This window comes from Pongo abelii, chromosome 6 (assembly GCF_028885655.2).
Source record: "Pongo abelii isolate AG06213 chromosome 6, NHGRI_mPonAbe1-v2.0_pri, whole genome shotgun sequence".
Classification (NCBI taxonomy): Eukaryota; Metazoa; Chordata; class Mammalia; order Primates; family Hominidae; genus Pongo; species Pongo abelii.
This window is the reverse complement of record NC_071991.2, coordinates 89,526,792-89,554,791: the sequence shown is the minus strand read 5'-3', so window position 1 is coordinate 89,554,791 and position 28,000 is coordinate 89,526,792. Positions and strand designations below refer to the sequence as shown.

Sequence of the window (28,000 nt, the reverse complement as noted above, 5' to 3'; positions counted from 1 at the left end):
TCACCTCTTCAAGATGAAGAAGTTGTATAGCCTAATGCCTCCTTCTAAGAAGCCTAAGATGTTCTTTAAAACATCCTCCCTACCAGGCACTCTTTGAGCATCAGCAGAAAGTTCACTAATTGAAAAAACATGCCATTGCAGTATTGGGCAGCTCTGTTTGTTAGAACATCACTACATCCCACTGGAATTTACCTTCTCTAAGTTCACCTGAGTTCTTCTTTTCTAAAATTTCCCTTCAAATACTTGAAATACCCTATTAAGGAAATTCTCACTGAGTACCCACTATGCAAAGGACAAAGTACTATGGGAGATTCAAGAATTAGGCAAACCGCTCTGAAAAAGGCTGTAGTCTAATAGTGATAAGACAGGTTCACAGCTACTATAATGTAAAAACTGAAAAACATGAAGGGGATACAAAGCACTACATCTTGAAACAGACTATTTGAGTTAGAATTCCAGACCTAAGACTAGTGATGACTAGCTATGATCATGGGGAAGTTACTTAACCTCATTAAGCCTCAGTTTTCTTCTCTGAAAACTGGGTACAGGAATGCCTAAATTACACAGATGTTGAAAGAAATTAGAGGCAATGTTTGAATATGTATACACATATATATACACACACATGCACATATGAAGAGAGTACGTTCACAAATATGGAAATGATAGCTGCTTGTGGTATTAACACTACCATTACTATTACAATAATTACTGTCTCATCATCATCTTCTCCAAAAGAAACACAAAATGCCATGAGTGTCCAAAAGAAAGATATCAAATCTCTGTAAGACAAGTAGAAAACATCACAAAGATGACCATGATTTTCCACCTTTGCTGTCTTTCCTTCTACCTGGAAAAAATATTTCAATCATACTTTATACAAAATATCCTGGCCTCTGGCCTCTAGATTCCTCCCCTTTTGTCAAAATTTTCTCATACTGTATGCCAAAGACAGAACACAGCACTCAAAATGTGATAATCACTCATTCATTTACTAATTGTCACTAATTCAACAGATGTTTCACTACCTTCTATGTGCTAGGTACTATATTAGGCTTAGAGATTTTTTTTTTTTTTTTTAACGAGTAAGAACCAGTCCCTGTATACAGGAAGCTGAGAGTCTGGTAAGGGAAATGATCAAGTATTTGTGATAAAGTGATCTTTTAATGTACAATCACTATGTAAGTATCAAGAAGTTATGTGCAAATTTCCATGGAAATTCTCAGTATACCAAGACAATCTTGCCAGACCTATTTATGATATTTAAGAGTATATGATTTCTATGAACCTGTGAAAAATCATTCTCTCTTTATTCTGGTAACTGTAACCATCTTTTTCTCTTTGGGAACTGATCTGTGTGATGCGGAAAGGAACTGAGAATTACAGAGTTTGGCCTCCAAGCTACAGGAATTTGCAGGTGAACTAAGACATCCAATCAAAGTATCCAACACTCCTGGAGAGAATTATTGGTTGGCTATGGGCTCATGATTCAAGCAAGGCCAATCAGAGTCTTTTCTGAAGCTTCAGTCAGTGTTTGTAGTATCAAGAGCTGTGAGGATAATAGTGGCTTGGGTGGAGATGACAGTGAGCATCTTGCAACAACGGAAAGGGCTTGCCTGAGAAGGAAATCAAATTGAGCCAAGAATATTAGCATTACACAGCAAGAGAACATCTTAAAATAATTTGTTCTATATTGACTTCCCAGTTAAATGAGTCAACAGGCTCCTGCCTCCTCACCTCTCCATTCCTCAGTTCTACATTGGTTTGAGTCAGGGCTCCCATCCAATTTCTGAAACATATTTTTTAAATTCATTACTAGAGAATGTATAATCATCCCCAAGCACCCATTGAAACGAAACATGTGAATCATGTCCCACAGGTTACTCTGCCTCAGTGTAATATCCTAAATAAATAAAATCTTAAGTCTTTTCTGTTTACTAGCTCCCACACAAAAATAACCTTTTCTCCACTCCCTTTTGTAGTGGATATGAGACAACCTTTGTGGATATGATAAACAAATGAGAAACTTGCTGTTTTTAACCATGAACAGCTTAATTGAAAACTATTCTTTGTATTCTTGCGGGGGAAGGATTTTCCCCACCTTAAATAGCTGTTGCATTTTTTATTTGGTGAGCTAGGTCTTTTAAAGCTTGGATTTCCCTGGAAATCTTCTTTGCAAGTAATTATTTTCTCTTTTCTCAGTGCTTTTATATCTGAGAGTTTCTTTCACACAAATAAATTTTGATTTTACTAATTTGAGCTCATTGTTCAAACACACTGGAGTCTCTGAATCTTAATTTTTTTTTTCTTTTATTATTATTATTATTATTATCATTATTATACTTTAGGTTTTATGGTACATGTGCGTAATGTGCAGGTAAGTTACATATGTATACATGTGCCATGCTGGTGCGCTGCACCCACCAACTTGTCATCTAGCATTAGGTATATCTCCCAATGCTATCCCTCCCCCCTCCCCCCACCCCACAACAGTCCCCGAAGTGTGATGTTCCCCTTCCTGTGTCCATGTGTTCTCATTGTTCAATTCCCACCTATGAGTGAGAATATGCAGTGTTTGGTTTTTTGTTCTTGCGATAGTTTACTAAGAATGATGATTTCCAGTTTCATCCATGTCCCTACAAAGGACGTGAACTCATCATTTTTTATGGCTGCATAGTATTCCATGGTGTATATGTGCCACATTTTCTTAATCCAGTCTATCATTGTTGGACATTTGGGTTGGTTCCAAGTCTTTGCTATTGTGAATAATGCAGCAATAAACATACGTGTGCATGTGTCTTTATAGCAGCATGATTTATAGTCCTTTGGGTATATACCCAGTAATGGGATGGCTGGGTCGAATGGAATTTCTAGTTCTAGATCCCTGAGGAATCGCCACACTGACTTCCACAAGGGTTGAACTAGTTTACAGTCCCACCAACAGTGTAAAAGTGTTCCTATTTCTCCACATCCTCTCCAGCACCTGTTGTTTCCTGACTTTTTAATGATTGCCATTCTAACTGGTGTGAGATGGTATCTCATTGTGGTTTGGATTTGCATTTCTCTGATGGCCAGTGATGGTGAGCATTTTTTCATGTGTTTTTTGGCTGCATAAATGTCTTCTTTTGAGAAGTGTCTGTTCATGTCCTTCGCCCACTTTTTGATGGGGTTGTTTGTTTTTTTCTTGTAAATTTGTTTGAGTTCATTGTAGATTCTGGATATTAGCCCTTTGTCAGATGAGTAGGTTGCGAAAATGTTCTCCCATTTTGTAGGTTGCCTGTTCACTCTGATGGTAGTTTCCTTTGCTGTGCAGAAGCTCTTGAGTTTAATTAGATCCCATTTGTCAATTTTGGCTTTTGTTGCCATTGCTTTTGGTGTTTTAGACATGAAGTCCTTGCCCATGCCTATGTCCTGAATGGTAATGCCTAGGTTTTCTTCTAGGGTTTTTATGGTTTTAGGTCTAACATTTAAGTCTTTAATCCATCTTGAATTGATTTTTGTATAAGGTGTAAGGAAGGGATCCAGTTTCAGCTTTCTACATATGGCTAGCCAGTTTTCCCAGCACCATTTATTAAATAGGGAATCCTTTCCCCATTTCTTGTTTTTGTCAGGTTTGTCAAAGATCAGATACTTGTAGATATGTGGCATTATTTCTGACGGCTCTGTTCTGTTCCATTGATCTATATCTCTGTTTTGGTACCAGTACCATGCTGTTTTGGTTACTGTAGCCTTGTAGTATAGTTTGAAGTCAGGTAGTGTGATGCCTCCAGCTTTGTTCTTTTGGCTTAGGATTGACTTGGCGATGCGGGCTCTTTTTTGGTTCCATATGAACTTTAAAGTAGTTTTTTCCAATTCTGTGAAGAAAGTCATTGGTAGCTTGATGGGGATGGCATTGAATCTGTAAATTACCTTGGGCAGTATGGCCATTTTCATGATATTGATTCTTCCTACCCATGAGCATGGAATGTTCTTCCATTTGTTTGTATCCTCTTTTATTTCCTTGAGCAGTGGTTTGTAGTTCTCCTTGAAGAGGTCTTTCACATCCCTTCTAAGTTGGATTCCTAGGTATTTTATTCTCTTTGAAGCAATTGTGAATGGGAGTTCACTCATGATTTGGCTCTCTGTTTGTCTGTTATTGATGTATAAGAGTGCTTGTGATTTTTGCACATTGATTTTGTATCCTGAGACTTTGCTGAAGTTGCTTATCAGCTTAAGGAGATTTTGGGCTGAGACAATGGGGTTTTCTAGATATACTATCATGTCATCTGCAAACAAGGACAATTTGACTTCCTCTTTTCCTAATTGAATACCCTTGATTTCCTTCTCCTGCCTAATTGCCCTGGCCAGAACTTCCAACACTATGTTGAATAGAAGTGGCGAGAGAGGGCATCCCTGTCTTGTGCCAGTTTTCAAAGGGAATGCTTCCAGTTTTTGCCCATTCAGTACGATATTGGCTGTGGGTTTGTCATAAATAGCTCTTATACTTGGAAGTAAAGCTCTCCTCAATAAATGTAAAAGAACAGAAATTGTAACAAACTGTCTCTCAGATCACAGTGCAATCAAGCTAGAACTCAGGATTAAGAATCTCACTCAAAACCGCTCAACTACGTGGAAACTGAACAACCTGCTCCTGAATGACTACTGGGTACATAACGAAATGAAGGCAGAAATAAAGATGTTCTTTGAAACCAACGAGAACCAAGACACAACATACCAGAATCTCTGGGATGCATTCAAAGCAGTGTGTAGAGGGAAATTTATAGCACTAAATGCCCACAAGAGAAAGCAGGAAAGATCCAAAATTGACACCCTAACATCACAATTAAAAGAACTAGAAAAGCAAGAGCAAACACATTCAAAAGCTAGCAGAAGGCAAGAAGTAACTAAAATCAGAGCAGAACTGAAGGAAATAGAGACACAAAAAACCCTTCAAAAAATAAATGAATCCAGGAGCTGGTTTTTTGAAAGGATCAACAAAATTGATAGACCGCTAGCAAGATTAATAAAGAAAAAAAAAGAGAAGAATCAAATAGATGCAATAAAAAATGATAAAGGGGATATCACCACCGATCCCACGGAAATACAAACTGCCATCAGAGAATATTACAAACACCTCTATGCAAATAAACTAGAAAATCTAGAAGAAATGGATAAATTCCTCAACACATACACCCTCCCAAGACTAAACCAGGAAGAAGTTGAATCTCTGAATAGACCAATAACAGGAGCTGAAATTGTGGCAATAATCAATAGCCTACCAACCAAAAAAAGTCCAGGACCAGATGGGTTCACAGCCGAATTCTACCAGAGGTACAAGGAGGAGCTGGTACCATTCCTTCTGAAACTATTCCAATCAATAGAAAAAGAGGGAATCCTCCCTAACTCATTTTATGAGGCCAGCATCATCCTGATACCAAAGCCTGGCAGAGACACAACAAAAAAAGAGAATTTTAGACCAATATCCTTGATGAACATTGATGCAAAAATCCTCAATAAGATACTGGCAAACAGAATCCAGCAGCACATCAAAAAGCTTATCCACCATGATCAAGTGGGCTTCATCCCTGGGATGCAAGGCTGGTTCAATATACGCAAATCAATAAATGTAATCCAGCATATAAACAGAACCAAAGACAAAAACCACATGATTATCTCAATAGATGCAGAAAAGGCCTTTGACAAAATTCAACAACCCTTCATGCTAAAAACTCTCAATAAATTAGGAATTGATGGGACGTATCTCAAAATAATAAGAGCTGAATCTTAATTTTATCATTCTTTATTGATTCACAAATTGATATACATATTCTTAATGTCTTTATGAAGTTAATCATTTTTAAATAAAATGTTGAAAATAACTCATCTGACTTATATTCTTCTTTGTATGAGTTACAGTATGTATGAATGACTTGCTATATTTATATTCCTATGGCAAATATATATATACAATACTATACTCCAAGTTGATATTCATTTATCAAATCAAACATTTTATATATGATTCTTCAATTAGTCATATATCAACTTAACCATATCATTTAGTCTACAATTCTTTATCTTATCCATAAGGAAATCATGAGATGCTCTGTCAAATATCCTGCTAACATTAAAACACATCTTCTCTTGATTAACTCTTGCCCAGTGTCACTGTTACCTACATAATATAGCTGAATTTCCACCCTGCCCTAATTCTGCTTATCTTTAAGAAACAGGATGCCTGTGATAAAAAGTTCCCTTTGTAACGAGACCAGCTGAGACTGGTTAGAACCAAGATAGATGACCAAATGACTTAAAGGATCTCAGGTTTCATTATAATCTCACAATTTTATTTCCATACTAAGTGACACTCCCACCAGTGCCATGACAATTGCCATGACAATGGCCCAAAGAAGCCATAAAAGGACAAAAAGGAAGGCAGCACTCTAGTTCCAGGAAGTTTACTGCTGATTTCTGGAAAACACATTAATATTCCTCCCCTTGCTTTTCATGTCCAACCCCTTCATTAGAGAAATCCTATATTTTAACTCCCTCACCCCTCACTAATAGAGAAATTGATTTTTGAGCCATGTTCCCACTTCTTAGTTCCATGGCCCTTGAATAAAGCCTGCATTGCTTGACATTCACTTTCAGTTTCATGTATTTGTTTCACGACACTGAACAGGGAAAGACTCCATCTTCTAGGGGACTAGGTTTGTTGGTAAAATCACTGATCAGTATTCTTTTGAGTTCAAACATCAAACACTGAATTTGTATATGTGCTTGTGTGCACCTATATGAGTGTACCTCATTTTATGTAAGAAGTGGGCACTAATTTTTTTAAACAAAGCATACATAAAAATTTCAACTCACTACTTAAGATAATTTTATAGTGAATGTTTATTGAGAAGTGAATATTCTTTAATTTATCTATGTTATACATCTCTGTTTTGCATATACTAAGCTTTAATTCAAGTAAGCCACATTTAGGAAACCTCATTTACTTACCACAGGGAATAATGTCATATAAAAATGTGTTGTCTCCTTGAGACTTTCATAACCTAAGCATGGGCCAAGAACACCTACTAATTCTCTATGTTTGTTTACTTCTCTGCATCCGTATAATGCCTTATACAACTTGATATGTAGTAAGTCCCACAAATATCTGGTGAGAGAACGCCTTACTGTATACACTAGAAAATTTAAATCCGTGTATCTCTTCACCCAATTCAACCTGGTTTCCATGTTTTAAAATGGCTCTTTAAAGCCACCATTTAATTCAATGTTGCCAAATCCAATGAATACTTTTCAGCCCTCATCTAGGGTGACTGTTCAGGAGCATCAGCCTTCTTAACCACTGTAATCTCTGCAAATACTCTATGATAGTAACTCCCTTGGTTTCTCCCACTTCTCCAGCCATTTTCCTCAGGCACCATCCCTGTTCATCTCTCCTAGCATTAGCTTACTTCTAAGCCCACTCTATGATCTCCCTGCAAACTTTTACGCAACCCCGAGGCTTTAATTGCCAGCTATTTGCTATAATTCTCAGATTCACATAGCTAGCCCAGATGCTCTGCTGAGCTCCAGACTGATGTACGTAATGGCCCTTCCAATATCTCCTCTTGCCCCGTCTCACAACTTGGTCAAAACTGTACTCACGGTCTTTCCTTCCTTGCCTCCAGAACTTCTCTCTAACCAAATAGTACCTCTACCAACCCACTTTAACACTTTCCTCCCCCTCCATCTTATCAACCACCACATTTTTGAACTTTACTTCCTATTTCTCTAATCCATATTCTTCTGTCTATTCCCTTTACCATCATTCACTTCCTTCTTCTCTCACTGGGAGAAGGGAATTATGAGACTTCTAAGTGTTCATTCATGTCCTCTCTAGTCCCCTTCTAATCTTGTTTATAAAACACTGCCAGAGGGATCTATATGAAGTATAAATCCAATCACATTGCATCACTCTGATACCAAAAAACTTGCAGTGATTTCCAAATGCTCTTAGGATAAAGGCCAAAATTCCTAATATGGCCCTATGAAACCATGTCTTTTCTAGCAATAGCTTATGTCATTAACTGCACCTAATGCTATCCCTTGCCCACATCCCCACATTCTAGTCACACACCCTTTTAGTTCTTCAAATATACTATGTTCCTTCCCATGTCAGGTCTTCACCATCCCGCTCCCTCTAACAAAAATGCTCTCCTTCCATGGCTTTGCCCAGTTTTAAAAACAGCCTGAGGCCTCCCCAGACTGGGTAAGAACCTCATAAAATTCAAACTTCTCTGCTGTACCACTAATCCCAATTGGAAATAATAATTCATTTTCTTTGATTGACTGTTTATCTCTTCCTCTAGAGTCTAGACCAGTGGTTCTCTAAGTGCTGAGATCCTGGACCAGCAGAATCAGAATTACCCGGGACCTTCCTGGAAATGTAAATTTTCAGGCCTTCCTCCAGACCTACTAAATTAGAAAATCTGGGACAGGGCCTTCCAGGTGAGACTGATGAACACTAATGTTTGACAGCCACTGCTCTACATCTACGGAGACATTTACATTTTTCTTCTATCCTTAGCTCTGCCCTCCTTACCCAGTATTCTGTAAATAACCAGTGCTCAGTAAAGGTTTACTAAAAGTATGAATGAGCAAGCCATTCCACATTTTTCATGATGTTTATAAGAATCTCTTAATTAGGATTAGAATAATTTCAATTACCAATTAAAATTTTCCTGAAAAGCTTTCCCCCACAGGCAGAAAGAAACCTAAGCAATCTATTTTAAACTAAGATTCAAAATAAATACAGAAAACTTATAACACTCCTATGTCATGTCGATGGTAATGTTTGGAATCTATATGCCTCAATAGCTGATTTCCTTGTCAATCAACTTGATCCTCTCCAAGTAGGGCAAAATAAGATCAAAGAGAACATAACAGGACAGAGAGAACCAAAACATAGTCATTGAACAACCCGAGAAACATCATTAAACCACTGGCAAATCACCAGGCTATTCTCAGCAAGAATAAAATATCTATTTATGTATTTATTTAAAGAGACAGGGTCTTGTTACACTGCCCAGGCTGGAGTACAGTGGCTATTCACAGGTGCCATCATAGCACACTGCAGCCTCAAATTCCTGCCCTCAAGCAATCCTCATGCCTCAGCCTCCTAAGTAGCTGAGACTACAGGTGCATGCCACTTTACCCCACTAAAATGCCATTTTAAAAGATGAAACCAGAACAAATGAAAATGTTACCACAAAAAATTTCAAATTCACATGTGCAATCTAAACTTCATTACATATATTATTTCACTAAGACCCCATTGCTTTACTTCTGAAGCTAGAAACATTTATCTTGAAATGTCTTAAATCACTTTTCTTAAAAAAAATCACTGAGTTTATGAAGTACTAGCACATTGTTTTCTTCTATACCAAGAACATGCTCAAATTTCACTCAGACACAACAGAAAAACATAATTTGTGTGTATGTGTGTACACAGCATGCCTGTGCATACACCCATATACACATACGTGTCTATGCATATGTGTGTATTCTGCATATACATTTAATATACGGTCTTACATCCATTAGGCCCAGGTCAAATAGATTTTGTCATGCTACTTCCTGCCATTATACTCATGGATGTAATTAACATAATAAAAATACAGCTTTTGTATATTTTCACTGTAGATAAGATCCTATTTTACATTAGATCCCATTCCTTTAAGCCTCAGTAATGTTGAACTGATTATTACATAAAATAAACTAAATTGACTTTTGCCTTACTTATTAATAAGGCAAGTTTAGCTAAGAAAAGTTTATCTAAACAAACATAATCCAAATTACTTTTCAATTGACCTTAATGGTACCTCTCTGCATATATTTTCTAAAAAATAGCCCTTACTTGGCATTATGATAGGACTATCAGGACCTTATTTTACAACTCCTTGTCAGTTAACAGCTATTAGTTTGAGTTACTGTTCTTACTGAAAGTAGTAGTTGTACTTCTTATCATTGCAATTTGCAACTAATTTAAACTAGAATGTACTTGCTCTTAACAATTCAAAATAATATTCCTAAAAAAAAACTTAAGGACCTAAGATAATATTAATAATAATATAACAATCTAGATTAGAATCTAGGGATGTAAAAATAAGAGAATAAAGTAATAAATTCCCTGACATCTATATATGCTTTCCAAACTAAGTCAAGAAAATAAATGTCATTATTTCAAAGATGCAAACATAAAGAAGCAACGCTCCATAGCAGCCACTTTGATCTCAGTTTCCTCTCACTGACACAGGCTGCTGTAGGCTAATTCTTTAATTAAGAGGAGAGCAGGTCAACTGCAGAGCTCATGTGTGCATTTTTCCTCTGGCTATGTGCCATTTATATGCTACTTACTTGCATTTTCTCAATGCAATTACACAGTAATCTGCCATAATTGAATAGCCCATGGCTGCATGGTTTTTACTGAAAAAACCTACTGAGTAACCAAATAATTAAAGAGAAGTTATAAGAACTTTCCATCCTGTGAGTCACACTACACATTTTAAGGCTGTGCTCTCTCTCATGTTATTACTTCTGGAAAAAATATAACTTTTAAAAGTAGCAGTAATTTATTGAGTACTATGTGACAGGCACTGGGCTAGGAACTTTACATTAAATATCTTGAATGTTCTTACAGCAGCTTTATAAAGTAGGTGCCAATATCATCCCTATTATACAAATAAAAAAATTGAGGCCTAGAGACATCAAATAAGTTGCCCACAGGACATAATGGTATATTTGAAATTCAAAGCCAGGAAGGCAGACTTCAAACCCTAAACTCTAAAATTTCCTCTTTACACTTACATACGTGTGTCATAAATATCTCTCACGAACAAATTAGAGTCTGCTCAAATTGGAAAGAAGGTTGCAAAAATATGGGATGGAGTTGATGCAACACTGCTGGTACCTTTCCTTCTTCATCACATGGAGTATGGATCTGGAAATAGTCTTTTGTGGTACAGGGAGGGCGCTCTGTACACTCACTGGATCCTTCCTCTGCAACATAAAAAAAGCATTTCAGAAATGGGTCAATTATTTTGCGACTCTAAGAAAAGGCAAAAAAGCAAAACAGAAAAAGCAACCAAAAAGTACAAATAAACTTACCAGGGCAATTTAGGTAGAACTACCTAGGTCTAAAGAAAATAAATGCCTACATTTTTATTTTCCCTAAAGCAATAAGTGTTTCTATGATACACACGGAGTAGTGTATCACAGTTTTTCCCAGAAGATATTAGATTTCTTCCATCATCACTGTACATTGGAAATTTGGAACAAATTAAAAGTTTCTATGTACGTCTCTACACCAACAAATCATATAAAAGTATAAACATTTTTATATTAGTATAAACATATCCATAGCAGCTACCTGTGGGGTGTGGAATAGAAAAACAAATCATAGACCTATATTGGGGAAAGTCATGCAGAAAGGGATAAGATGTCATATTTTATCCACTCAAAATCAATTCACTTCAGCACTTTGGTTTCAGCCACCACTGCTGTCATACTTTATGGGTGACTTCTGGTTTATAAATGTACACTTGACCAACATACATTTAGAAAGAAAAAAGCAGAGTATAAACTAGTTCTACCTGAAAATTGAGAGTCGTCTTTACACCTTATACATTCTTTGGCTCCTTTCTCAGAATAGGTGTTTCTGGGACACACCTGGCAGTTGAATGAACCTGGTTTGTTGCTGAATGTGCCTGGCTTGCAAGGAAAACATTCTGATGTGTACGCCACCCCTGTGCGGTAATGAAAAACAGAGCATGGGAGGGGGACCCAATACCAACAAGCAAATCAGCACCTACTTCTGCTTCTACCCAGAAGTGAGGGAGATTTATGAACAGTAAGGTCAGCCCAAATCTTTTATCTTATTCATCCAGCACTAAGAAAGCATTTATTGTGTACAAGGAACTGCACAATCAAGTCAGCAAACAAATAAGAGATGAAGATTTGATAGAGGTATAATACTTGCATTAACTAAGCTGTCAAAAGACAACTCCACTAACTCAAAAATGAGATAAACCCTAAGGTTCCCTCCAATTCTATAGGCCTATAATTATCTGATCCTTATGGTAACTTGTTCCCTTTTTTTTCCACTGCTTATTAAGTCACAGGTAAGACCTAGGAATGGCTTGACTTCTCCTCTGGTTTGTAATTCCAGTCTTTGCCAGCAGATGTCCTAGTGACTAATGAGTTAACACACTGTTCACAGGAACAAGTCCACAATGAATGTATTAAAATGTAAGCTAAAGTTTAATAAAGGAGAATCGCTGCTTTAATTAAAAATATTCCTAATTGAGAATGAACCATGCCAGGGTTCATCGACTGATCTCCTGGGCCAGAAATTATCCGGTTGGCTCAGAGAAGCATAAAAGGTTTAGGAAAGAGTCAGGTCAAGATGTTTATTGCCATTTTTATGGATATAGCAGTGACTAGGTCATCAGTTCCCTGGTAAGCCCAATGTCTGGCACAACAGACATTTCTCGGAGGAATAATGGGGTCTTATTAACACAGAGACATTTTGTTTTTGTTTACAGACATCTAAAATTGTCATCATGTTTACTTTTTTTGCAATGATTAAATAATTTAGTTCAAGGGTACAAGAAAAAAAGAAAACAACTGCCGATTTCTTGGGAGTAAAACCAGGGTCTCCAGACCTATATGATTCCCTAACATATTAATTTCTGTTCTATAAACCTTTGAGCCAGCCAAACCAAAACTTTAATAAATATTTTAACTAACTATAAGATGTAACTGGTGACTACTAAAACAGAATGCCATGAAATACCTTCAATTGTGATATTTTTTACCAGCACAGGCTTGACCGCCTTAGAACCCATAAGGATGCCTGTAGTTCTCCAGTAGAGTATGTTTGTGCCTGATTTCAGCATTACCTATAAAGAGAAACATAAAGGCACTCAGAGCAGATAAGCCATGCCATTTCCAAAAGCTACTCCCTTACATACTTTTTCAATCCATATAATAAAACACCATTAATTTAAAACCCACAGATTTAAGTCCACTGTTAATTCTGACCTAACCTCTGCTGAAGTTTACACTTTCTTAAAAGAAAAAAAATGGAGTTTGCTAATCCACAAAATATATTAAACAGAAAAGAAGAAGAAATCTTCAAGTCTAAACAAACACATAAAATGATTCTCAAACTATCTGCATGAAGTCTTAGTTTATATTTAAAAGGAATCCACTTTAGAGGGTGAAAGTCCCTCAGCCCACTAGTACGTTTATAAGTTGCCACTATTTATAAGATCTTCGAGTTTTGAAAACAAAAGGCAACAGAATGAGTTTGTTTCTTTTTAAAAATATATTTAACAAAAATACTGCAACAGTAACAAGAAAAAATAGGACTGTTCTTAGGGATAATCTGATTTAACTCTCTTACTCTAGAACATTAATAATACTATATGTAGTATTGGTTTCCTTTGCTACTGGAATATTTTGCTAATTATAAAATCAAACTAATTTTCTTATAAATTTCATGTTCATACAGGTAAGTGAACTAATTTTAAGAGTTCCTTGCTTTCTTATTTATCCCCCTTATTCTTCTATGCAGTCTCTGGCTGGACAAATTCAAGCTGTATAAAATTACAATCCACCCAACTATTTCAGTGAAGTAGTACATTAAGTAAAAGTAGTGCATTAAGCACTTTCCCTTGTATTAAGTCTTTTTAAGTGAATAAAGTATATTTGTTTTTAAGGGTTACTTGTACCTTCAAAGCCCAGCTGACTGGGTGTTAAGGTATATGGATCTTAAATGTTATTAATATTATTCTCAGGTATACAGATTTTTAAAAATATTCTGAAAGGGTATGTTGTATTAATCATCCAAGCATGAGGTACCTGCTACAACCACAAAGACAAGGATTGATGATCACTTATTGAAATAGAGCTTGATCTACATCGTAGGCACCATATTAGGCCCTTCCCACATATCTTCTGATTTAATCATGCAAGATTGTTCCTATTTTGCAAATGAAAACATCAGACACAAAGAGATTAAGCAAATTGCCTAAAGAAACACAACTATAAACCGGAGTTAGATATTAAATCCATGTCTTACTCCAAAGAGATGGTGCCTCAAATAATAACAGATTCACTGAATTGTTACTGGTGATTGCCTTCAAGCATTTAACGAGCTGTCCTGTAAGGAAGCAGGCAGTTACTTTACTTCATGTAACCAGAGAAGGTAGAATTTTAACCAATGTGTGGCAAATAGGGAGGAGGCAGGTTGAGGCTCCAAACATAGATATTTTGTGATAAACAGAGCTGTCCAACAAATGGAGACAGCACAGTACCCAATAAAACAAGCTTGAATATCACTTGTTGGGCAAAGTGCAGAGAAAGATAAAAAGAATTCACAGATCCTTCCAATGAAAACAGCCACTAATTCGATCACATATGACAGGCACATTTGTAAACTTAGAAACTCAAATGTTTTGTATATTAGTTTTGAACAGCCTTCTTTCTCATGGATGCCCCTTTGAAAGGGAGGAAAATTAGACTATGATGGGAAGGGGAAGGAAAAGGAAACTAAGAAGAAAGAAAAAGGTAGGAAAAAGACCCTGAAAATTGGAAGCTGAGTCCATGAAGCTAGGGGTAATTTTTTCCCTAACCAGAAATCATCTAAATTAATAGTTAATTTTGATTTTTTTCTTAAAATATGCTTTCTAAAAAAAGTTATGAAAGGAAGGGGAAGTTGGGAAAGAAGAAGAAAAGGTTGGGGGAAAAAAAAGAAGAAGGAAACATTGGCAAAGAAGAAGGAAATACAAAGAGACTTACAGAATGAGAGCCCCATTCTCCATTGTCGGTAAGTTTTACCCACTTGTCAGTGGTGGTGTCCATCTCCTGGCACTGATCATTTTGAATCTGTAGATTAAACACAAGAGCCCTAGTAAAGTGTGTTGAATAACAGCTTTAATTAAATTCTGTACCCAGCACAGACTGCAAGAAACTCGTTCAATACATTCTAAACAATGGCCATGAATAATTCTCAATAAGTAAACATACCGAGACCTCTGGAGCCTAAGTGACAACTGCATATGACTGAGTGGTTCTAAGTAAACTATCTTCATCATTGCAACAAAAAGCCTAGCTCATTAGAGAGAGGAATGTGGGAGAACACTGACAATGCACACTAACACTGTGACTAACACTGACAATGCACAGAAAGGAGACAAAGTATAAAACAACTACCCAACTTACCCAAACTTTTTCATAGCTTGCATTCACCATGCAGGCCCAATAGTATAAAAATAAAGCTGTTCTTTATAATATTTGCAGCAGTAAAATTTTAAATTAAAAATAAATAAAGTCCACTTTGTTTTCCATTCCCTAGGACTTAATGCAAATACAAAAGTAAGTGGCTATGGCCAAAGTCAAAGCTCCAAATTTTTATTTGGGGATAAATGTTAATCATTTGCCATGCCAATTCAAATGATTACAGATATCTTTAACACCAAACACCTTGTGCTTTCCAGGCAATTCTTCCAAAATGTCAAGGGGTTGGGACACTACTTTTCCAGGTCTACAATGAATACAGAGACATCAAAAAGTTAGGCCACCTTTCCAATATTGCAAAACAGCAACAGAGTTAAAATAAGATCTCATCACCTATATTCCCACCAAAAGAAATGGCTCTTCTTTCATCTCTAAATCATTTTGTTTATTCACTCCTCTTCCCAACCAATTTACAAATATTAAAATGTTCTCCTTAAGAGCTATTCCCTAAAGACTTACTAAGTAAAAAATAGACCCTATTGCCATCCAAATACCAGAGAATATCAGCTACTGAGGGTACTTACTTTAATTGAATTTAAGTGTCATATTCATATTATAAGCATAATGACCCTTTTAATGCAAGTGTTAAGCTACTTAAAAGCAGATATGGACCCTGAATATACCTTTAATGGTCAATGTGTAGATAAGCTGAAAGCTTTTTTTATCACTGAAAGCAGACGTCATATGTTATCTTGACATTCTACTGGCATTCTGGAGACCTGTAAGACCTAGGTCTAATCACTTAGTCTCTCTAGGCTTCAGCTTCATCATTATTTAAAAAAAAAATAGATGAGCTGAATGAAAGTTTCATATAGTTCCAAAATTAAATACTTTGTTGCTGTAAATTATGCAATGCCCATATGTACAACTCTCAGAGAACAGCATATTTCAATCTGCAAACACTTTCTTTCCATTAACCGTTAGTATGATGACCATGAAGTTTCGACCTTCTGAGTCAATAAATTGCAACCTCTAAAGCTGAAACATCAATAGAAGAAGGAACATGAATTTGCCATCCCTTTTCAGATTCTAACCAGAACAAAGGCATCACTGAAAGGAAGTAATGCAACTTTATGCCTTAAGGGTACCTTTATTGACATCTCTCAAAGAACTTATTGGGCAATACAAATCTAAACACTTATTCTCACAATTAGATAACTGCTTTGCTTCTTAACTTTATTTCAGTTTTAGCAATGTTGCCAAAAATGTCCAATGAAACAGGGAATTGTTCACTCTCAGAAGGATTTTGCAAACTAAATGCAGGTTAAACATAAATCTGTTTAAATGTTGCTTAACATTTTAAACTTATCAAAAGATATTAGTACTAGGAGACTCCTTAAAAGATATTGTCACATAATCTACTTTATAGAAGTGAATGCTGAGTGCCGGAAGGTTCACTTAATTGCTCAATAACTGTTAACAATTACAGAGTTGGAACTAGAGCCAGAATCTCTTGACTTCAAATCTAAAGCTCATATTTTTATGAAAAATCTCTCTTGCTACCAAACTTCTGATTTAGAAATTCCCATTTCCAACAATACAAATTTATTTCAGAATTTTTAGTACATTTGTTTCTGAAATCTGGACTGCAGAAACATTTTTCAAGATAGTCTCCCATCTATAAGCACAACACACACTTGGTTTGGTATAAGAAGTCAATCTGAGAACATTTGCTCAAGCATTTGTGTCATGATAAATATTTGCTAGATTAGATACTGTTTATTACTAATAGTTAAGTAACTTTAGTGCTAACAGCTTATTTTGTTAGATGATTACTTTATCTTATCTTCTGTAATGTTATTTAATTTCTTTTCAAAGACATCAAGTATCCCATTCATTGATGTTTTTAGACTGTACTAAATTCACAGAATCAGAAACATGCAGCCACTTCTACTTTTGACAAAAAATTGCTCATAAATACACTTAAATAATTTTTGTTAGCAAAAAAAATTTGAAATTGCAAAGAGAAAAAAAAACTTTTAAGTGAAAACTAAAATTGGTTTAAAAAACACAGTTTTGACAGAATACTATCTGTAGCTACAAAAAGTAAGGTAAACATGAACCTTGGATGAAATATTTGTCACACAAAAAGTCTAAACCAAATGGTTATATAATGAGCATAACCAAAAGTTAAACAAGCCCAATGTTACGCTGCAAGGTGGGATCTTGGAGGTAAAGAAACAATATTAACCAGGAAACAAAATATTATAGAAAAAGATTAAAGCTTTCTTTTAACATCAAAAGGTTCAGTTAACATACACACACAAAAAAAACTGAGGAGGAATAAAGTGGAATGGGAACAACTGACTAAGGGAAATTTACATGAATGTCCCTTAAAAAGTAAATTCCAGAATACAAAAGGTCTTACAAAGAACTCAAAGAAGATGTTGTTGTCGACATACTGGTACTCAAAGAAGACATAGCCTGACTTCTTAAGGTGCACAGCATAGATCAAAGACACCGTGCAGTCATCACGATTAGATTCTATGTAGTTTCCACGAGGGATCCAAGAAGAGCTGTGGAAACAAAACCAAGAGGCACTTTACATTAATGTTTGAAACCTCTTCTGTTCACAAAACTATATAACTCAGATTAATGAGTAGTTCCGTCAGCAAAGTACAGCAGAAAACACCAGAAGCTTTTCCAGACTCAAAGGCCAACTTTATTACTGAGAAGAGGTCCATTTCTTATGGCAAATAACTTCCTAAATCTTTTTAAGGTTATATGATTAATCTGCTATGAAATTGTTATTTTTCACCCAAAATTTGATTACCAAATAGATGATAACTAATTTTAGTAGCCTTAGATGGAATTATTCTTTCAGGTATCTGCAGTTTTATTTGTAAACCCATACACATGGCAAATCTATAGAAGGGGAGAAAGAGCACCACTAGTGATAAATATGTAGATTAACATACAAAGCTATATTTTTCACCTTACTTTTTTAGGAAGTTGTGTGTCATACGAAATGAACTTGTCAGTGATGGACTTGGCTTTTGAGTTCCTAAATCTTTGTAAGGTTATTTTAAAAGCAACTAATTATTTAAAACATAATACCATTGTATTGTAGGGTTTATAACATGTTTCTAAATATATGGCAATAGGATGAAGATAAGGGTATAGATGTAACTATGCTGTTGTAAAATTTAACATTATATAAAGGTACAATAATAACTCTATGTTACCATAAGGATGCATACAGTAATTTCTAGCCTTTGCAACCTGGGGTTAGCAAAGATATCCTAACATATGACCACAGCAGAAAAAAATGATAAATTGTATTCTTTCAAATTTTAAAATTCTGCTTATCAAAGGACACTATTAAGAAAACAAAAAAGGCAAAAACCACAAACTGGGAAGAAGTGTTACACACACATGGAGACACGTGTATGTGTGTGTGCACATACTATATATTTATTATATAAATATATACACATAAGAACCCATGCCCAGAATGTACAGGAACTCCTTCAGCTTAATAATCAAATGACCGAAAAAAAGTAGAAAATGGGCAAAACAATTTGACTTCACAAAATTTAATAAACACGTGAACAATAAACACATGAAACATGTTTGACATTATTATCCAGCAGGGAAATGCAAATTAAAACAAAGGGATATCATTTCACACACACACACACACACACACACACACACGTGTGCATACACTGGAATGCCTAGGGCTAGAACAAAACAAGACTTAACAATACAAATGTTGGTAAACATGTAGAATAACTAGAACTCAAATATACTACTGGTGGGAGTCTACAATGATATAACCATTTTGAAAAGCTCAGACATTTTAGAAAGTTCAACATACATCTCCTATATGACACAACTAATTAAAGAAAAATAAAGAGTATACAAAAGTGGATGGAGTTTTGCTCTTGTTGCCCAGGCTGGAGTGCAATAGTGCGATCTCGGCTCACCGCAACCTCCGCCTCCAGGGTTCAAGTGATTCTGCTGCCTCAGCCTCCTGAGTACCTGGGATTATGGGCACCTGCCACTACACCAGGCTAATTTTTGTATTTTTAGTAGAGATGGGGTTTCTCCATGTTGGTCAGGCTGGTATTGAACTCCCAACCTCAGGTGATCCACCTGCCTCGACCTCCCAAAGTGCTGGGATTACAGGCATGAGCCACCGCACTGGCCCAGACTCAAATTTACACTGAGAAAATTACACTAGAAGACACTACATTGAAAAACTTCTGCTTATTCAATTTCTTTTATGCATAAACTATTCCAGGCAGAAAAAGAAGCCTTGTCAATATCTCCTGCCCACCAAAACAAAGATCTGAGGGCCCACAACATCCTACTAGTACCTTCCTCTAAGGAACTCTTTTACTTAAAACACACACTCTCTCAAGGAAATAATCTTATTATCGAGAGACTAAAATAAAGAAATTGGCATCATTTGGCAAAAAGACAGCTAGAGTGAAAGGAAGGAAGAAAGGAAGGGAAGGAGGGAATGAATATGCCTTTCAACACAGCTAAATAATTCCCCAGCATCCTTAGCTTATGGTAAAAATGTGGGGTTCCTGAGAGGCTACTCTTGTCAGGGGGTAGCCAGAGCCCTAAAGTTAAATTCTCCTAAGCAAATCTATATGAAAGGAAATGTTACATAATTAATACAAGAGAACAGGAAGGGATATAGCTCAAAGACAAACATTTTGTTTTGTTTTTTTCAAAACAGTTTAACATTTCTCCAGCTTTGTCATATGCAAAGCTAATAATCCCCTATAAAAGAGGTAGGAATTAAGCAAAGGCGCTTTCCACCTTAGGTACTTAACCCACTCTCTTTTATAGGAGATAATCAAGTGTCTAAATGAAGGTTATGAATTCTTCCTGTCAGAGGAAAAGAAAAAAACCTGAAGGTATCTGTTAAAAATCAGAAAAAGGTTAGTAGAAACACCAGTGGCTTAAATGTAGTTATAAATATGAGAAAATTAATTTGCTTCTCTAACAGCTTTATTGCATTTTTGCATACAGTGTCTATTATATCCTGAGGGCAATGATTTTAACCTCATGAAAACTCATTGCAATGACTGTCCAAAAAACATGATTCTTTGCAATTAGCTTATGTATCACCACAAACAGTACCAAGATTATCCTCATCTTCTTTCTGGAAAAGAGCAACTACTTTCTTCTCAAATATTCAGTTAAGAGCCAAAGGCTGCTTTGGATTCTTACTTGTTACAGCCGTCTGGCCTGCTGTCAGAAGGGCCCACCACAGTGTCCATGAATGTAGCGATGTTAGAAAATCCTGCCGGCAATTCATCCCATTCATCAAATTTGATGCCGCTGCCCAAGGAATAGGTGCCTTCACCACACTTACTGCATACCTGGTTCTTCATTTCTAGATACTCTCCAGAAGCACAGGAGAAAGCTGGAAGGCAGAAGAATGGACAACCCATTATTTACCCTCCCATCGATTTCCTCCCCTTCATGCTGTCACCAGAATTATTTTTATAAAACTCTGATTGTGCCACACTCTAATGAAAACCTTTCAAGTTCCCCTTATCACTACATGCATTTCACAATCTGGTTCCAACCTATTTTTCCAGGCTCACCCCTTGCCCCACCCTCTTCCAGCCAAAACAGAATTCCTATCATTCCCAAAATATTTCATCTTCTCTCATGCTTTTGTGGTCTTCTTTCCCAGAGATGTTGGCCAATCCTACCTTCTCTACATGGAACACTCCTGTTCTCAACTCAAAAACCACTCACTTCATAACAGAACCCTTCCCCTGGCCTAATGGGCAGTCAGTTGTACCTCCCTTTATGGTCCTACAGTGCACTTGTTATAATACCTCCATTAAAGCACTTAATTTATGCTAATCAGTGGATAAGCACATATTAAGACCACTTATAAGTTGATGTGAGATTTTGAGCTTTAAGAAAACAAGGATCATTATTTTTGGATTCCTAACTGTATCAGGCACATACTAAGTCCACATAAAATGCTGATCCAATGAGTGACAACTAAATATAAAAAGGGGAACAGGAAAGCAGTGCAATAGCTGAACAGGTTATCTCCACTCTGAAACCATGAGCCCACTTTTTCAATATTCACACCAACCTAGTCATTTCTACCACCTACATCTTATTTCTGATGTCAAGCTTTCTGCAGACTCTGAGAACTGTACCCAGAGATACTAGATACGACAATGTGAAGAATAGTTGACACACTACAAAAAAGAAGGCTAAGTTATTATTTATTCAACAAATGCAAATCAACATCCTCCAAGTACATGGCTCTGTGCAAGATGGTATTACTGACTCCAACCTGGAAAAGGGCTTTCTAATCCTTTAATCAGGATATTAAAGAAACAAGAACAAAATGAGACCTCCAAATTACCCAGTGAAGAAAAACAAATCTCCCAGCAGAGTGTAAAGCAGCAAAGTCTCACATTTAGGTAGATTCTTCTCTTTTAGAATACATTAGAAAACTTAGCCAGAAATAAAAATAAGCTGATTTTTAAAAACTAATTAAATAATTAGAGCTAAAATCCACACACATCTACTTATTCACTGAATTAATATAATGCTTTCCTTGAGAAAACCTTAAAGATGCTGTACAATGAACTTCTACATTCAAATCAACATCCCCAAATCAGTAAAACATGAGAAAATAAAAAAAAGATTATGCAAAGAATGTGGCATGCTGGCTACATAGTCAAAACTGTCCTAGGACAAGGCTGTACCACTTCCTAATTCTATGACACTGAGTGAGTTATTTCACCTCTCTAGGCCTTAGTTTCTGTCTCTAAAAAATGAGATAACAATCACAATAAGTACCTTTAAGGGCTATACTGATGGCAGCGGCAGCCAGCCTGGAGTGACCACTGCCATGAAGCCGGCTACTGTGAGGGAGGTGCGAACCAGGCTGCACGTTCCATGGAGCCATTGGGGCAGGAGGAGGCAGAGCGCCACCCTCCCAGGTAGACCCGAGCTTCCCTGTGCTCTTGGGGGCCAGGAGCAGGCAGGAGCTCCACCATCCTGAGCACAGCCACAGCTACCCAAGCCATGGCTGTGGACCAGGGCGTCTTGGCACTCTCAGGGGCCCAGGAAGAACCCCTTCCCCCACAGGCTTGGAAATGTCTGCTCCCCCTGCCTGGCCTCTCCCCGCTCCTGGCACCCCTTCCAATCTCAGAGCAAGGTTGGGGCTGAGCCTGGGCACTGTGCTAACATACCAGCCTCCTGCCACCTCAGCCTCCTCCAGACTTTGGCCACCAACAAGCTCAGGAGAGAGACTGAGGCAGGGGCTGAAGACAGCTTGGCAGTGGCTTGCAGGCACTCCTTGACTGAACAGCCTGGGTGCCCAGAACAGTGGCAGGAGGCATAGAGGCTCCTGGATGGAAGGGGATGGGTCCCACAAAGCCCCACCTTCAAGCCAGGGAGGCTCTGAAGCCTGGGGGCTGGGTTGCCAGTCAGTGGGCCAGAATGGGAACTTGTGGTGCTTTTTCCCCCCGGACTGCCCATGGCTGCCCACTGACCAATCAGCACACACTTCCTCCCTCTGGCTGGCTGAGGCTCAGGCCCATAAAAGCCCTGGACTCAGTTACCCACTCCAGGGTTCCCTCTCTGCTGAGAGCTGAACAGTAGCTGAGACACCCTGCTTATGAAGAGGAGCTAGTCACTGTGGGTCTCCTCTAAGCTGTTCTGTAGCTCAATAAAGCTCCTCTTCACCTTGCTCACCCTCCACTTGTCCACATACCTCATTCTTCCTGGATTTAGGACAAGAACTCAGGAACCACCAAATGGTGGGGCTAAAAGAGTTGTAACAAACAGGGCTGAAACATGTCCCTTGCTTGCCACGTTGCAGGTGACAAGAAGGAGAGAAGAGCTGTGGCCCTTTGGGGATACCAGACCTGGGAGCTCCCCAAGTCAAGGCTGTAACAGCCTCTTTGGGGCGCTGTAGTTCCTGTAACAGCCTCTTTGGGGCTCTCTCCAAGCTTCTGGGTGCCACCATATTCCCCGGTGCCAGCACAGAAGCTGCTTGTGTCATGCTTGGTTCAGCTGCAGCCTCGCAGGGAACCAGTGCCCATGCTGTCACCTGGAGTTGCCCACCCCACCGCAGTTGTCATGCCTGGCTGTGCATGGTAGCCCAAACCCCACGCTCACTCACACACCCCTTGCCGTTCTGCACCTGGCTAGCCCTTTGCCAGCGTGGGACCCAGGCCAGTAGAGTGAGCCAAATGCAGCCTGCCGGGCCAAGGAGGCAGAACATGCCTGGTGGGCCTGAGCAAAACTCAGGCAAAGGCGCCACTGGCCACAGGAGTTTCCAGCTGGTGAAGTGACACCCCAAGAATCCTGTGACCATACTGAGAAAATAAAATATAGTATAAGGTGGTTAGTGCAGTGCCTGGCATATAACAAATGCTCATTAAAGCTATTATCACTACCAGCACAACCAACAGAAAAACACAGTTATGGAAAACTTCTTATTTTCAATGGTCTATGGATCTTCTAGCAAACTCAGAATCAGACATTTGCCTAATATAATAAATAATAATATCATAAACCTAGGCCCTATAGTACATTAAATCAGAGGTCAGCAAACTACAACCTGCAGGGGAAATCCAGCTCACTACCTGCTTTTGTAAATAAAGTTTTATTGAAACCCAGTCCTGATCATTCATTTACCTACTGTCTATGGCTGCTTTCACACCACAACGGCAGAGTTGAATAGTTGCAACAGAAACTGCATTGCCCACAAAGCCAAAAATATTGACTTCCTAATAAAATAAAGTTATCTTGGAAGACAGTTTAGTGTCCAAAATGGTATTTTAAGTTGATTATCTATAACTTAATAAAAGGTAATATTTTATGATATGTTGTTATAAAGAACTCTAAAAGCTAAAAAAGAGAAGACTGCGTTTGTGAATCTTGTCTTCTAAATACGATGATGCCATTTCGGAGTGTTCACTGCGAACATTAGAAAAGCAATAACAAGTCAAAGTGTCACCTTGTTCATTCATGTAGTTGGGTGACTCAAATATCTCACCACTCTGCATATGTCTACAAATAACTATGAAAGCATTGAGTGTATTAATTTGGGGGTTACAAATAAATTTTAGCAAGTAGTCAAATTTACATATATTGCATCCATGAATAATGAGGATTAGCAGTGTTTATAGTAGACTGGTGAGGGAGGAAGGGATTATGCCCATATACCAGATGAGGAAACTGAGCCACAGTGCATTTAAATAACCTGATTAAAAAGGTTAACTAGTTAACAGTTAACCAATGGCAAAGCTGAAACTCAAATTCTGGTCTGTCTGATTCCAAAGGTGGTACCTCAAAGAAAATTCAGTTCAAAAAATTATTACAACCAATACAAAAAGGGCAAACAATTCCAACCAAATTAATCATCATACATCACATCATTCTTCATTCCTATCCTGAACTGTTAAACAATGTTCATGTGCATTATACAGCAATAACCATTTTAGCAATAACCTCATATTTCTTGTGGATTTTTAACGTATTACTCCTACAATACACATTAAAAATATTTTAGCAAGTTTCTATCTTCCATAAGTCTAATGACTTTGCCTATAAAAGGAAAATAATAATAATAGCTATCTCAATGAGTTGTGGGAATAAAGGAGATATATCATATAAAGCATTTAGCACATACCTGGCATGCAGCACACAATAAATATTAAATACAATTATTAATAGTTTAGGCTGGACTCAGTGGCTCACACCTGTAATCCTAGCACTTTGGGAGGCTGAGGCAGGCAGATTGCTTGAGGTCAGGAGTTCGAAACCAGCCTAGGCAACATGGTGAAACCCTATCTCTACAAAAAACACAAAAACTTAGCCAGGCGAGGTGGCGCACACCTGTAATCTCACCTACTCGGGAGGCTGAGGCATGAGAATTGCTTGAGCCTGGAAGACAGAAGTTGCAGTGAGCTTAGATCATGCCACTGCACCCCAGCCTGGGCAACAGAGCAAGACTCTGTCAAAAAAAAAAAAAAAACCCCACACAATTATTGATAGTTTAATTCAGGGACATGGGACATAACATCTCTATAAGAACTCTGCCAGTGGATTTATAATATTACATCCTTCAGATTAATTATGCAGTCAAATTAGTTGAATAAGTATAGGGCATTTAATAATACAGAGGAGCTAGTAAGTCTAAAGCTTTTCATAGTTTAATCATTTGCTACTCCTCAATCTTTTTCATCCTGGAAGTCAGGCTTAGAGACACCTGTCAAAGGAAGAAAAGAGCCACACTTTCTTGGTAAACACTGTTTACTCCACAAGACTATGTCAACAGAGTTAGCACTGCTGACTTCCTTTGACGGCCACCAAAACTACCTGCTTTTCCTTTTATCTTCCATCCTAGCCTCATCCACTCTCTATGTCAACACTGCTACCTTGGCATTTGTTCTTTAATTAGATTATCAGGTTTTTTAATAATCTTAAAGACTATACTATTTTCATTCAGTTTTTTTAGCATACAACATAGGAACCTTTCAACAAGCAGTATGATAGTTATTATTAACAGCTGTTGTTAGCTGTTGTGAACATGAATTTACCGTATTTAATTCGAATCAATTAGTCATTTCTAATTTTTCTTCTTCAACAACCTTGAAATCTTAGAGAAACTGAGTTAAAGATAGGCAAACTCCGAAGTTTTTAATGAGAACAGAAAGACCTTATTTGCCTAAGGTCTTAGGCACTACTTAACAGTGGCCTCAAGTATTTCACAATAGTTTACCTAAGCACCCAGTGAAAGAGTGATATTTAAAAACCCAACATCTTGAAGTCTAAACTGTAACCAAGAGGTCACTTGCTGCACTCACTGTTCTTTTTATCAGCTTTATGCCTCTTCTTTTCTGACATTTATTTCTGCTACTGTGAATCTGTAAAGGTTCAAATATGCACGTGTGAATAATCAGATATGGAAAAGCATTTATATTAGTCCGTCACCAAGTAGCAAATATCTTAGGCAATTTACTTAACCTCTGTGCTTATTCACACTCCACCATCCCCTTCTCCCTTCTAGGACTGCTTATAATAATCCAATGAGAGACTGTGGAAACCACTCTGAAAATAAAGAGTGTTGAAAATACAAAGCACTGCTATGATCATGCAACCACCCTGCACAATATGCCAAATAACTGTTACTGAATTGAATCATTTATATGCTGATTATCATCTATGATTTATGCCTAACAATAAAGAAGATCTATTTTTAATCATTGTACCACAAGGCCACGTAGTTTTGCTTTTTCTTCCTCCAGAGACCTCATGTTTTGAAAGACTATGGCTGTCAATTACATTTACTCATAATTTACTCATTTTTGCTCTTTTTAATCAAAGTTTTTATTACTAAAATATGCTTTCTAAACAGCAAACAGCAATAGTAAGTAATAATAAACGGATTTTCAATTTACTTGTTTAATGAGATGTTGATGATATAGTGAACCTATGCAAACTTATTACAGATAAATATCTGGGAACAACATTGTGGCTTTCTCAGAGCTTCCATGATAGTCTAATATAGACTGATCTTCCTCAAAATAAATCAAATTTATATCTCACTAAGTATAAATTCACTGTAATCCATCTTGTCAGTTAATATCAGCTAAGTATAATTATATATATTTGTGGGGAAATATCAAGTAAATCAATTCCAGAATCAAGACAAGCCAATATGTCTATTTTTCTTCAATGGGTTAGTCTTGTTTAAATAACATGAATAAGGTTCAAACCATAGACATTCTTATATCAACGACACGCTGATGCTCTTGCAACTGTTCTTACTATTACTCACTGCCATTAAGGATAATACAAAGAAAAAGAACAATGTTTAGTGCGTGCACCTCACAAATAAGTTCTACTTCCATCTCTCATTTAGCCAATTAATGATCATTATCAGATAATTAAAACTTTAAGTGCCTGCCAGATTTATTATCATTCTTTTCACACACCAAAAAAGCAGAAAATGGCATCTAAGAGAGACTGAACAGCATATTGAATCCAGCAAATCTCAGATCTTCTTCCTCCTTCAGTACCAGTGATAAGGACAGCACTTGAACACCGTCCTTTTAAGCTGTTATTTGTGAAATTCTTAAAGAAGAAAAAGCAATCTATAATTCTCATTTTACAAAAATAAAAGTATGATAGGGAAAGTCAAACAGTATGTTAAAACAGGTCATTTCTTGCTGATATTCTCTTATTCACAGTAAGGCAGATTTTTCCCCTGGCTGAAGGGAATTCTTGTTCTCTCTAATTGGGAATTTTTTTTTTTATCCTGAGGGTAGTTTTCATGTCAAAATATACAAGGCAACAATGAAAGCTGGTTGTGAGTACATCAACTATCTGTCATGTTCAATTTAAGGCTGGAAGAGAAGAAAGAAAGGTAACACTGTCCAAATACTAATAGTGGCAGACATTGCAATATTCCTATCAGAAGAGAATATTCATGAGCATTAAGAAGATATATTAGTATTGCACTATAATTCACAAGTAATGTGCTTTGAAGCATGATTTGATCACAGAATGAATAAATCTGTGATACGTAATAATAACAATTAAAATAATCAGAATCACCAAAAGAGACCTTTGAGATTATCTGATCCAAACCGTCCCAATTCAGATTCCAAGTTTCTTCTTCTGTGTAACCATAAGCAACCGAGTTCAACTTTTC

At 37.1% G+C, this 28,000-nt stretch overlaps 1 protein-coding gene across 3 annotated transcripts in view; it reads right to left on the bottom strand.

The window, feature by feature from the left end:
• The window catches only part of ELAPOR2 (endosome-lysosome associated apoptosis and autophagy regulator family member 2), a 179,619-nt gene that overhangs the window by 51,418 nt on the left and 100,201 nt on the right, over window positions 1-28,000 (bottom strand). For all 3 annotated transcript variants that reach the window (XM_009243064.4, XM_002818284.6, XM_009243065.4), the window contains 6 exons: window positions 20,521-20,716; window positions 17,699-17,846; window positions 14,833-14,919; window positions 12,824-12,929; window positions 11,622-11,774; window positions 10,940-11,028 (listed from right to left, as the gene is read on the bottom strand). In XM_009243064.4, the coding sequence (XP_009241339.2) occupies window positions 10,940-11,028; window positions 11,622-11,774; window positions 12,824-12,929; window positions 14,833-14,919; window positions 17,699-17,846; window positions 20,521-20,716 (779 nt within the window). The remainder of the gene's footprint in view (window positions 1-10,939; window positions 11,029-11,621; window positions 11,775-12,823; window positions 12,930-14,832; window positions 14,920-17,698; window positions 17,847-20,520; window positions 20,717-28,000) is intronic.